This window comes from Myotis davidii, unplaced genomic scaffold (genome assembly GCF_000327345.1).
Source record: "Myotis davidii unplaced genomic scaffold, ASM32734v1 scaffold197, whole genome shotgun sequence".
NCBI lineage: Eukaryota > Metazoa > Chordata > Mammalia > Chiroptera > Vespertilionidae > Myotis > Myotis davidii.
The window spans coordinates 4763962-4778189 of NW_006291549.1; the positions used below are offsets into that span (position 1 = coordinate 4763962).

General features: G+C 36.7%; 1 protein-coding gene across 2 annotated transcripts in view; it reads right to left on the bottom strand.

Moving 5' to 3' along the window:
- The window catches only part of HACD4 (3-hydroxyacyl-CoA dehydratase 4), a 40976-nt gene that overhangs the window by 20577 nt on the left and 6171 nt on the right, over positions 1-14228 (bottom strand). For both annotated transcript variants that reach the window (XM_015564736.1, XM_015564737.1), the window contains exons 3-4: positions 5314-5426; positions 1375-1481 (exon numbers count right to left, since the gene is read on the bottom strand). In XM_015564736.1, coding sequence (XP_015420222.1) covers positions 1375-1481; positions 5314-5426 — 220 coding nt within the window. The remainder of the gene's footprint in view (positions 1-1374; positions 1482-5313; positions 5427-14228) is intronic.

Here is a 14228-nt window from a genome sequence, read left to right on the forward strand (position 1 = left end):
TGTGAAGCGTGGGGGGGGGGGGGGAGGTTGTGGGTTAATGTGGGGGATGAGGACACATTTGTAATACCTTAACCAATAAAGAAATTAAAGAAAAAAAGAAAACATGCTCAAAGTCACTAATCATCTGAGAGATGCGAATGGCTATCATTTACAAATGACAAGTGCTGGCCAGGATGTGGAGAAAAAGGAACCCTCGTGCACTGCTGGTGGGAATGCAGACTGGTGCAGCCTCTATGAAAGACAGTATGGAGTTTCCTCAAAAAGTTAAAAATGGAACTCCCATTTGACCCAGTGATCTCGCTTTTGGGAATATATCCCAAGAAACCAGAAACACCAATCAGAAAGGATATATGCACCCCTATGCTCATAGCAGCACAATTCACCATAGCTAAGATTTGGAAACAGCCTAAGTGCCCATCAGCAGATGAGTGGATTAAAAACTTTGGTACATCTACACAATGGAATACTACACCGCTATAAAAAAGAAGGAACTTTTACCATTTGCAACAGCATGGATGGAACTGGAGAGCATCCTGCTAAGCGAAATAAGCCAGTCAGAGAAAGATAAATATCACATGATCTCACTCATATGTGGGATATAATGAACAACATAAACTGATGAACAAAAATAGATCCAGAGACAAATGGCAGGGGAGGAGGGGCGAGAGAGCAACCAAAGGACTTATATGCATGCATATTAGCATAACCAATGGACACAGCACTGGGCAGTGGGGGTTTGCCTGGGGTGGGAATGGTTGCGGGGGGAGGATCAATTGGGGAAAAAGGAGACTTATGTAAAACTTTAGACAATAAAAAAAAAGAAATACAAATTTGCAGTTAAAAATAAGTCACAGGATGTAATGTGCAGCACAGGGAATAGAGTCAATAATATTGTAAGAACTATGTATGGTGACAAATGGTATTGCGGTGACCACTTTGTAAGGTATATAAATGTTGACTCACTGCATTGTATACCTGAAACTAATATTGTATGTCAACTATAATTTAAAATATTTTTTTAATTGGGGGAAAAGTCATCGCTGGGTCCCTAAGTTTGAAACCCCTTTTGGATGAGTAAACCGGACTTAGGTTAAGTGGTTTATACAAAACTCATACAGTGAGTTAATGAAGTTAAGGGCGTAGATTCAAGTTTTTATTCCTTATCCAGTATTTTGTCTACTGTGCAGAGCTGTTTCCCCCTGTAACTTTGCTTCTTCATGCTTTCCCTTTCCAAGGGAAGTGTGCTAGGAAAGAAACACTGAGTCAGCTAAGCAGCGCCGAAAATAGTAATTTAATCATCAAAACATTTAGTAAGCCCTGATAACTAAGGTGGCTTTTGTCAGTGAGCAATAGAGCAAGTCACTCTTTGCTTACCTTCAGCAAGAACACACAAAGGATAAATCGGCATCCACAGTGTCTGACTGAGCCATGTCAGGAAAGCATAGGAAATTCCTATGACTGATAACATGCTATTCGTGTACCTGAAAGGAGACAAGGAACTTATAAGCATCATGTGCTGATGTCTGGGAAATAAAAGAATGAAATACTTTATTATGTCATTAAATACACAGATAAAACTGGAATGAGTACAGAGTCCATACTTTATTTCCTGTTACTTAAGCAGAAGAGGTTTTAAAAATGGGGGGAGGAGAACCACGTCAGTCTGGCTTATGTCATGAGGTGGATCGCAAACAATCAAGTCTCTATGATTAGTGACTTCACTTTCACTCAGAAGCCAAGCCCACTGTATGCAACAGGCAGCTAGGTTGGTAGTTTGTTTGCTTTTCTCCGCAAACAAAACTTGTATACACTAGGGAATGACTTTTACAAATAAAAATACGACTTCCAAGTTCTATTGGCATCCCTGTGCTTATGTAATTGTGCCATCTTAAAGAACTGTCCTGAGGAGTTTGTTTGGGTTAGTGTAGGTAGTTTAAAACCTGCTTTTATGGTGTAATAGGTGAAGTGGTCTAGATCTTTGTATTTCCCTGTTCTCTGAACAGGCCAGTGGTGCTCAAGTTTAAGCAAACATCAGAATCACCCAGAGGGTTTTCTAAGGCCCCGTTCCCAAAGTGTCAGCTGCAGTGGGTGCAAGGTAGAGCCTGAGAATTTGTTACAAACAAATTCCAGTGGCTGAGGCCACTGGTTGAGAACTACTGGAATAGGTAGTGAATACATATGCCCAAACAAAATCCAAAACCTTGAAAAGCATGGTGAAAAGTAAATCTTTCTCTCATTCCAGGACCCTATTCCAGTCCTCAAAACCAATGACCAATGCCAGTTTCTTATATAGTCTTTCAGAAATATTTTTTGCATTTGCTTATCTATGTGTATATGTATTATATATACCATATACCAATACTGCAAGGCCTCACTAAACATGGCATATTCTCAAGCTTTCTTATCTGTGCCAATCTAAGTGAAAATTGTATCTCACTACCTTTTTTTAAATTACAAGAGTAGGTATGTTTAGCAGCCACTTTGATGAGGTCCAGTAGCTTTTTTTCTTTTGTTGCTTGTGTTTTTGGTGTCTTATCTAAGAATCCATTACCAAATCCAAGATCACAAAGATTTACTCCTATGTTTTCGAAGGGCTTATAGTTTTAGCTGATACATTTAGTTTTTTTTTAAAACTATTTTGAGTTAATTTTTTAGTATATAAGATATGAGGTAAGGGTCCGACTTCATTCCTTTGCATGTGGATATCCAGTTGTCCCAATATCTTGTTGAAAAGACTATTGAATGGTCGTGGCACCCTTGTCAAAAATCAACTGACCATATATATGACAGCTATCCCTGGACTATCCATTCCATTTTATGATATATCCTTATGCCAGCATCACGCTCTTAATTATTGTTGCTTTGTAGTAAGTTTTAAAACTGGGAAGTGTGAGTCCTCCAACTATGTTTTTCTTTTTCAAGATTATTTTGACTATTCTGGATTTTGAGTTTCCATATGATCTTTAGGATCAGCATCTCAATTTCTGAAAAGAAGCCAACTGGGATTCTGATGCACTAAATCTGTAGATCTACTGGGAGAGTGTTGCTGTCTAACAATATTAAGTCTTCAACCCACAAACATGGGATATCTTTCCATTTATTTTTATCTTAACTTCTCTCAACACCATTTTATAGTTTTTGGTGTAAAGATTCTGTACATCTTTTGGTAAATTTACTCCTATTTTTTTGATGTTATTGTAAATGAAATTATTTTCTTAATTTTACTCTAGGTCATTGCAAGTGTATAGAATATAATTGATTTTTGTATATTGATTTTGTATTCTAAAAACTTGCCAAACTAGTTTATTAGTTTTAATATTTTTAGTGGATTCCTTATAATTTATATATATGTAAGAAAGATGTCATCTGCTAAGAAAAACAGTTTCCCTCCTTCCTTTCCAATATGGATGCCTTTTACATCATTTTCTTGCCTAGTTGCCATGGTTAGAACAATGGTGAATAGAAGTGGCTAGAGTAGACATGTTTGTTTGTTCCTGATCTTGGGATGAAAGCATCAGTCTTTCATCATTAACCATCATGTTAGCTGTGAGCTTGAGAAGTTTCCCTGGTCTTGCTTTTTAAAAAGTCATTCTGGGATAAGTTGGGAAGATAATTGCATCCCATTTTATAGTTTCAAAAAGGTTAGGTACTCTGGAATTTTACTCCTATGTTAAGAGAAATGAAAATATGTGCACACAAATCTTGCACATGAACATTCATGCAGTAACAATCCAAATGGATAAAGTGCGATATATCAATACGAGGGAATATTATTCAGCCATAAAAAAGAATGAAGTACTGATAGATGTTACAACATGGTTGAACCTTGAAGACATTATGCTAAGTAAAAGGAGCCCTTCACAAAAAGGCCACATATTATATGACGATTTATCTGAAATGTCCAGAATAGGCAAATCTGTAGAGACAGTACGCTAGGAGCTGGGAGAAGGAGGGATGGGGAGTGACTGCTAATGGGTTTGGGGTTTCTTTTGGGGGTGATGAAAATGTCCTCACATTAGAGAGTGGCAATGGTCGCATATGTTTCTGGACACATTAAAAACCAAATTTTATACTTTAAAAGGGTGAATTTTAAGGTCTGTAAATTATTATCTCAATGCTGCTATTTTTAAAAAAAGAAAAGGTTAAGTGACTTGCCTAAAATCATAGAGAAAGTCATAGTGGAAATGGGGTCATCCTGAGAGCTTCTCCTTTTATGTCCAAAGTCTTTCCATGACAGCATGAGGCCACTCCCAATGCACAAGTCACTGCTTTCTGTGACGGGTCTACTGAGCTTATCTGAGCCTGAATCAGCTCACAAAGAGTCAGGCATACCAGGGAATGATACATTGGAAAGCCCAGATGAGGCTCAGTGTCGCATGAACCGGGAGTCATGGGCTACGAAAGTCCATGAGCTTTGTCCCAAGTCTAAAAAACTTTATCAGTTAAAAATGAGAAATGATTTGCTAAGTTCTATAAACCAAAAATTCCATTTTTAATTCAACAAAATATTCTCATTCACTCTAGGGCTCAACCCATTATTTAAAAGTATTTTAACTCAGCTAAGTTACTGACAGTGTAATAAAGAATTTACATGACCTCAGCCAATTTGTTACCTGCCCACGTCCAGATCTTTCAAGCGGGAGGGGCAGTTCTCATTTGTGAAAGCTGAGGTAGCAGTTAGGACAACTCCTCAAAGGAAGCCCGTGAGCAGACAGTTTACCCCACTGCTGCTAGAGATAAGCCAGGCTCATCTCCTTGCGAAGTTTTAGAATTAGAAGGAAACAAGATGATCTACAAGCAAGGGCTCTTACCCTGAGGCCTAAGGATTCGCAAGGAGTCCACAAAAGAACTTCAGTCATGTGAACCCACTGGAATTGCATACAAAAATGTATGTGGAGGTACAGTGTTTCTCAGGGAGATGAGGGCCTATATTGAAAACATTCTTGAATTCGCAGAAATCAACTCTAAGTTCTGACTATGATGTGATAAAAGTCTTGCTTTGCTTATTAGAGTAACATGGACCAGAGCAACTGCAAGGAATGCCTTTCAGTCGCAAACAGCTGTGAGGTTTATTCCAAATTGGTGTTATGCCACGTCTCCTGCTAGATACCTGCACTGATGTGCTCTTGTAACACCACGGTAGGTTTTCACGTCTTTGGAATGCCCATTATGGACGGCAATAAAAATACATTTCAATATCAAGAAAAATAATTGTTTTCTCTCTCACTCCAAGTAATCAAACCTAAAGCAGCTATTACTAGTTTCCTTGAAGAAAGCAATCTGGCTTCCTTTAAGATTATTTTGCCTCCTTACCTAACCATGTCCAGTAGATTCCAGAAGATGAATAACACACACACCACGTATTTCCCTTGGACTTCCTCTTGACTGGTGATCACCACAAACAGGATGATGATTCTCTCTGTGAGCTAACAACAACAACAAACCATCAGAATCAAGAATTAGGATCATCTATTAAGCATATAATTTTCTAATTGAAAAAAACCAGAGTTCCTCGTAAAAGCATGCTTTAACTAGAACTATGTATCCTAAGCTGTTAACTTGACCTCTGAAGGAGTAGGGTTATGGGTGGATTTCATTTCCTTTTTTTCCCCCTGTATTCTCCAAATCATATATAATAAATGAAAAGATAACATATTTTATTTGAATCAGGATATTTCCCGTCCTGTAATACATGCACACATGTTTTTATTCACTTTGACAGGCTGGTATTGTGTGTCTGCTATGTATTAGATGCTAAGATTATGAAAGCATGGCCCTCACTCCAGAGGGTAACAGCATCACAAGAATGTGAGGCAGCAACTATAACACAGTGTGAGCAACGCCGTCGCTCAAAGTGCTCTGTCCAGGTGCACAGGTGAGGAGGATGCCGGTCTGGGGAAAGGATGCAGATTTATAAAGAAAGGCAACATTTCAGTTGGATCTTGAAGAACAGATGGGAGTTTTGAGGTAGACTAGCTCGGAAGAGGGCCATCCCAGGCCAAGGGGAGCAGCCTCAAAGACGCAGAGATGTGAAAACTCAGGGTGCCCTGGGGAGTAATGAGACCCCTGGGGGCTGGAGTGGGTGCACAGAAGGGAATAACAGGAGATAAAACTGAATTGTGTTGGGGGTTGGGTTGTCAAGGGTTTTGAATGACAGACTGAGAAATTTCCATTTCATCCAACAAGGGAGCCATCGTAACTCTATTTTTTAGTGGTTGGGGTAGGGCGGGGGAAGAAGGAGAAGGGGAAGTAATACAATCCTCACTCTCATAAGCTAGTGGCAAATTAAAAGAATTCAACATATTCATTTACTTCAAGACAGTAGGCATTTACAAATCATAGAGCATTCACAACTTATGGCTTAGCTCTAATTACTGGCCTCAAAAAATACACGCCTTTTTCCCAATCTAAGTGTAACATGCCTTTTTATGTTGTAGTCATATCCCCTATACAGTTTGCATTTTTATGTTTTTAATAGGACATTTTACTTTTCTTTCAGTGGTCAAAAGAAAATATACTGGAAACTGAGGGAGCATATTAGTGATAAAAGAAAGGATAGGGTTGCTTTATAGGTTTCAATAGCTGTCTCTATTTTTAGAGCAACTCAGGGAGAAAAGACTGGGATAATCTATGACTTAGAATCATAGGCTGTTGGTCCTGGAAAGTCACTTAGTGCAGAAAAATCCAAGATTTGCCAACAGTGGTCACATGATCAGAAGTCCACTTGCATAAGCTCTATCAGAATGTTTATGACTACAGCAGTAAGTCAAGAGGATCCTTGCTGAGCTATGGGATTTAGATATGATTCAAACCTTAGTCAAACAACTAGAGCTATCTACACAGCTGTTTTTCATTTGTCAGCCTCTTGTTTCTTGATTTATTTTCATTCCAGTTCTATGAATTATATTTAACTGCAATGATAATTACTGAACGACCCAAGCTTGGCAGCCTTCAGATACAAGTTCTTTAGCAGCAAACAATTTAGGAACTACCTAAACTTACGTTCAATTGGTGCCTGCTAATTAGGAAAATCATCCACTTTTTGATAAAAATCTCGAGATGCCCACACATGAATGAATACACAAAACACATATTTCTTTTTGTTGTTGTTATTAATCCTCACCTGAGGATATTTTTTCCATTGCTTTTCAGAGAGACTGGAAGAGAGGAAGGGAGGGAGGAGGAGGAGAGAAGGAGAGAAAGAGAAACATTGATATGAGAGAGATACATCCACTGGTTGCCTCCTGCACTCACCCTGCCAGGAGTGGGGAGTGAACCCACAACCCAGGTACCTGCCCTTGACCGGGAATCTAATCCCCAACTCTTTGGTTCAGGAACCAGTGCTCTAACCATTTAGAGACACTGCCCAGGGCAAAAAACACATATTTCTAATTACATGGTTGACTACTGAAGAAAATATCTTCAAAAAGAGACTGGAGCTGCACAATGACATTCACCCTGTTCAAAATCATCATTGAGGGTTTGTGACATGTTAAGTGAGAGAAACCCAACTGCATAGAAATCAGCAATCAACATGCCCCCAAAAGCATGCAAACCACGTGCATACATGTGGATATGTGAAGATCCCCACTACAATGTCAGTCTAATTAACAAAGTATCTGATGGTTATTCTAACTTGACCATTGAATGGCAATACAATGAAAGAATTTAGTGGAGATATTCTTAAATTGATAAGTCAGCATTTATTGATTACTTTATGCCAGATTCCAATTATACATCACCTCATTTAATCTCCCTAACAACCCTAAGAAGTAAGTGCTATTATTATTATCTGCCTCTGTATTTTATAACATGAAAGTGACCTACCTAAAGATCTGGAATCAAAATCTAGACAATGTGCCCTAACTAGTTTGGCTCAGTGGATAGAGCGTCGGCCTGCAGACTGAAAGGTCCCAGGTTCGATTCTGGTCATGGGCATGTACCTTGATTGCGGGCACATCCCCAGTAGGGAGTGTACAGGAGGCAGCTGATCGATGTTTCTCTCCCATCGATGTTTCTAACTCTCTGTCCCTCTCCCTTCCTCTCTGTAAAATCAATAAAATATATTTTTAAAAAATCAAAAAAAAATCTAGACAATGTGATTCTAAATCCCGCGTTCTGAAACACTAAGACATGTCATCTTTGTTATTTTATGGGCTACCCCTGCACCTACTCTCTGGGTTATAGTCTATTCTTTTAAAAAGCCTCTCCCCAAATGTTAAACCTGAAAACAAGAACTTTGACTTTCTAAATCAACACTAAAACAATTTTTGAGGAACAGACTATAAATATTTTACTTTCCTTTGCATACAATCATTTCACCAGTTATTTGGAGCTTTACATTTGGGAGAACTTAGCACTTTGTCATTTTAAAACAAATCCTGTGAGAACACCACTGATTACTAATAAATGGTCTCATAATGTTTAGTGCAACTCCAACAGGTATAATAAAAAAATTCTATAACTTAGCCCCAAATAAGCATGGTGGTAATGTACTCTTCTCAAAAGTATGGTAACTATAAAATAAAAATATTTTGCATTTTTATATTCTATTTGGGAATCTTAAACTCCAGGTTAAGCAATGACTGAACCTACGCTATTACTTTATACATGGCAGCTAGAACTTCAGCTATAAACTGTTGAAGGGGGTAAAATGATACTTCAACTATAGGGAGAATTTCTAGAATCTTAAAAAATAAGTTGGCTTTAACCTCAAGGACTATTTTACTTTTTCCATCCTATGGACTTTTGTTGAGCACTTCATATATACACCCTTATCTGTTTAAAAACCACCAATTGCTTTCTCCTATAAGAAAAAAGCACTTAAGTAATTCTAGTTTTAATATTTTGTTTACTCCCTCATCATTCAATAGATATTTATTAAGGGCATTGTTCTGGGTCCTGGGGGAGGGTAGCTATGAACAAGACCAAGTCCCAGCCCGCGTGGTATTTACATCCCACTTAGTGAGAGAGACAGCAAACAAAGGTAACGTAATGGTTAAGAGTTCAGAACAAAGAGCCTAAATCCACATTTTTCCTGCACCAATCGCAATTTATGTCATCTTGGGTACTTTTATTTAACTTTTGTGTTCAGTGATTATATTGGCGATAATAATCAGTATTATATAGCAGCTATATAGGATAAAGTTGTGAATATTGAAAGAGTTAATACATGTGAAGAACTTAGAAAAGTATTTGGTGGCGCATAGAAAGCCCTATACATGTGCGCTATTATTATTAAGAAAACCTAAATTAATGCAGTGATTATTATTTTATAGGAAAATACACTTTTTCTGTACAGATAATCAAGACAATCAGTGAATAAAATGTTAATCTCAGTATCTTTAAAATTATAGTGTGAATATAACTTTATAATTGTCACAGTGAAGAACTCCATGAATCAAATGCAAAATACAGAGGAGAAATCTAAAATCTTGCCTACTGGGTGCCTTCCGTGTGTAATTCATTTCCAGGAGAATCTCATAGCTCAACACTATCTTTAGTTTTACCTCCAATGATACAAACCTATTTCCAACTCAAAACTAGAGAGAAAATCTATATGATTTTATGGAAAATACGCGTATTTAATCTGGCACTGTAATGAAGTACCTGCTTCACAGCTAAAAAGAAATTAGGGTGCAACTTGGCTGTTTTCCTAAAAGGCTTTATTTTAAAACACTCTCTTCGGGGATTTCCCTTATATTTGTCCTCTGTGACTGTGAAATCTTTGGAGTGGTTTTGCTTGCCTTTCAGAAATCGAGAGTGATGTTGGTAAATTTAAAGATGATTCTTGCCATTTTAGCTCCCACATGGAATTTTTGTAGGCACAGTAATATTGGGGTAATAATTTCTATTGTTTTATTTCTAGATTTTTAAAAAGTATGTAAAATTAATACATGTGCAGCAGTGTTATTGTGATGCAAAGAGAAGGATGCAGAATTTGGCCATCTTAATGCAGTTATGCATTTCAAGCATTTTTCAAAAGATAAAGGAATAAACTGGATCACTTTGAGGGCTTCCTGAATACATGCCAATCTAATGACACAAAGGTTCGTTCTGTGGATATTTTCCCTCCTTGAGTTGAAGCATCCTCAAGTCTAGCAATAAAAACCTCTTTCTCAGGCTTCCACTCAAGCCAAGTCAGAACAAAGCCATTCAAAATCAATATTTCAGGGTTGGTAGTATTTCTGCTCTGTAAAAGCCAACTTGCTTTTATTAAACCTACTGAAATAAACTAACTTATCAATTCAACTCTTTTTTTTTTTTTTTACCAAGCTAATAACATATGCAAGCTCTTTGGGGAGGAAGGGGTTGGAAATGTGAGATGCTTAGTTTCCACTTGTATTATCATTTCCTATAAGAGATATATACATTTTGGGGACCCTTTTACTTTCCCATTTTATAAATTTAAAATATCAAGTTAACTCTATTTCCTTATATAACTTTAATTGGCAGGCAATTATTTCCAAAAACATGTCTATAAACAACTATTTTTGGTATAGTTTTGCCCTTTTCCTCTAAAATGTGTTGCTTTAAATACATAAAAATATGTTATATGCATGGCCCATGGATATGAAAATTAGTGTGGTAAAGACCTGGGAAGGTGGGTCTGGGCTGGGCGGAGGGGAGTAAGGGTTGAGGGGTAATGGAGACATCTGTAATGCTGTCAACAAAATAAATTTTAAAATATTGGAAATTTTTAAAAAAATAAATACATAAAAATACACATCTGTGTTAAATTATTATAGTCTTATTATAAGTGGTTTTTTCTCCTTTTTCCTTTAGCAATTGTGTATATTCTCTGTCAAAATAAAGATTGTCTATAAAATATTTTAAAATGCACAGAACAAATACCCAAAAAAAATCCCCTATGCACACCACCACCACTTGATCTAAGTGATTTTAACTGCTCGACTAGCTTATCATGCCTACCATTTTTCTGGAATGATTTATCTTGATATTTTGGAAGACCAGTTCCCAAAAAGAGAATTCAGTAGTGACTTAGCAGCCTCACAGAGGTAATGGCAAAATAACATCACAAATGTGCGGACATGGTTTCTGCCTACTTGAAACTATGGACACCTTGCATTTTTCAAGACACCATATGCAATCAGCTATGATTACTGTGTCAGTAGCTTGACCATATTCTTAACTACAGTTTCTTCACTTAAAAATGGGGAACCAGGGAAATGAAGAAAAATTTCACAACCTTAGAGTTTTGTTTGGTAATTTTAAAGCAGGGACCTCAGAGTCATCTCACTGCATCTCACATGAAGGAATTTTAATTGTCTGCAGAATGCTAATAAAGGAAGGGGAAGAAAATGAAACTTTGAACATGATGATATGTGTTTTTGAAGCTTTCTCCAATGTCATGTCTATTCTGAACACCATAGGAAAGACAGTAAATGAATAAAAGAAATAGAGGACAGATGAAATCTCCAAAAAGATAAAAACAGGAAACCAAATAATCACAACAAAAATTAATAATAATCAGCCCAGGCTGTGAATGTAGTAACCTCAATGTAGTAACTCCTCACTTGTTATCCTTACCAACAAAATAGACTTAAAAATCATGTGAGCCCCATTAATAGTGGACTCTGCAACCTCACCTTTGAATAAAAAGTTTCAATCTATATTTGCCATTATTTTTAATTCCCAAACCAGGATACAGTTTGATTATAGTGATATTTCTACAAGCCATTACAGTTTCAGTTAATAGTGATTAAAGTCATATTTTAATAGTCTGGGATTTCTGGAACTCTAAGAAATCAGATTTCTAACTTATAGAATAGTTTATATTATTAGGCAAGCCTATATACTTTTGGAAAGCATGAAAAATGTGCACCATTTTCAAGGCACATTCAAAGCACACTATTTTCTTTCTTACAACTTTAACTGTCCTGTTTCTCACTTGCATTCCCTACATTGGCAATAACTAAAATAACACCACTTTTAATTTTGAGAACGCTGAAATTAATATTAGCCATTTTAGCTTACAAAAGTAAAAAGTCCAATAATGTATACCAAAAGAAAACATGGCTTAGATTTTAGGTGAATTTGACCATGCTCCAAAAAATAAAAAAATTCATATGATAGAACACAACTTTCATTTAACCTGGGTGGGTGGTTAACTCTGTTCTCTAAAATTAGCATCACGGGATGCTGGGATTATATGCATTCTGGCCGTTAACAAATAATAAACATCAATAAATCTTGTTCCCAAATAATATGCCTCTTCTGGGACAGATATGTATCCCCTCCCCCCCTTTTTTTAAGGAAACATGTTTAAGGGAATTCCATCAAGGTCTTGGCTAGCTGACTGTTAGCTCACTACTACTCTGTTATTAGTAGTCCATACTCTACATAGCGCCCTGATTTTTATTTTACATTTGATATTTCAATACCTATAATGTCCTCATCTTAACGAATATTATTTCTCTACTTTTATTTAATAAGTAAAATTTAAAACCTCCCATAAACTTATACGACATCATTCTTATTAGACTCCTTAGTGTTATATACTCCTATTTCCATCTTTTACAATTTTCATGGTATTTTAAGAAAATTTTAATATAAATTTTAATAAAAGCAAATTTTAATCTATGCCACTCCTTCATTCAACAAAAATTTAAGGTGTATGTTCATGTTCTAAGCACTTTGCTAGGTGCTGGCATTATAATCAGATTCTGACATTTTACTTTTACAATGCAATTTGTCAAATTTACCTGCTTATCCATTTTTCTAATTTATTTTGTGCATCGTTAAAATTATACTCATGTAAGTGCCTTTTCCTGAAGATTGTAAATATAGTCACATAGCCACCTAACCCTCCTTTTTTAATGGAAAATACCACTGTTTTTCTTTGTTTTGCCTTAATCCAGCAATGATTTCTGCTATTGAATTGCTACCATTGAATTTCCCATCTTCCTTCAACCTGCGTTTAAAACGAAAATGGTCAACTAGGGCTAGAGACATGGTAGAGAGAACACATAATAGCTAAGCTAACATAACAGCAATATCTGTCAGTATTGTAATCTTAACTAAGTATTGCAAACTTATCCCTTCCTATTTCCTCAGTTACTTCATGAGATACATGTTATTTTCACATCACATGAGAAAATTAGATTTGGAACAACAATATGACTTGTTCAAATGCATACAACTACTAAGAGGTAAAACTAGGATTTGAATCCAGGTCTGATAGATCCCCCAAATCTATTTTTAGACACTATGCTAGTTAACCATAAATGATCTCTCTTTCCATTTATATTCAGGACAAGTGGCAGAGTAAACAAGAAGTGGCTAGGAAATATTCTATTCTCTGAACAGGGGTGAAAGGAACTTTTTTTTTTTAATATATTTTATTGATTTTTTACAGAGAGGAAGGGAGAGAGATAGAGAGTTAGAAACATCGATGAGAGAGAGACATCGATCAGCTGCCTCCTGCACATCTCCCACTGGGGACGTGCCCGCAACCCAGGCACATGCCCTTGCCCGGAATCGAACCTGGGACCTTTCAGTCCGCAGGCCGATGCTCCATCCACTGAGCCAAACCGGTTTCGGCGGGTGAAAGGAACTTTTAAAAAAATAAACTTACTGAGTAACATTGGTTAATAATATGTAATTTTCAGGTGTATAAGATTATAATTCAACATCTGAGACTAATATCCAAAATATATAAAGAGCTCACACAACTCAACAACAAAACAATATGATTAAAAATTGGGAAGAGAACATAGGGATGCATATATTATTTCTGATTGGTGTTTTGGGTTTCTTAGGATATAGTCCTAGAAGTGGGATCACTGGGTCAAATGGCAGTTCCATTTTCAATGTTTTGAAGAAAACCCATACTGTTTTCCATAGTGGCTGCACCAGCCGGCATTCCCACCAGCAGTGTACTAGGGTTCCCTTTTCTCCACTAGCTAATATCTGTAAACAGCCCAAATGTCCATCAGTAAATAAATGGATAAAAATGTGTGACACATGACAAAGGAGGCAAGAGCATACAATGGAGTCAAAACAGCATCTTTAATAAATGGTGCTGGGAAATTTGGTCAGATACATGCAAAAAAATGAAACTAGATCACCAACTTACACCATACACAAAAACAAACTCAAAATGGCTAAAGGATTTGAACGTAAGACAGGAAACCATAAAAATCCTACAAGACTCCATAGGCAGGAAAATTGCAGACATATGTCGTAGCAATATCTTTACAGACGCA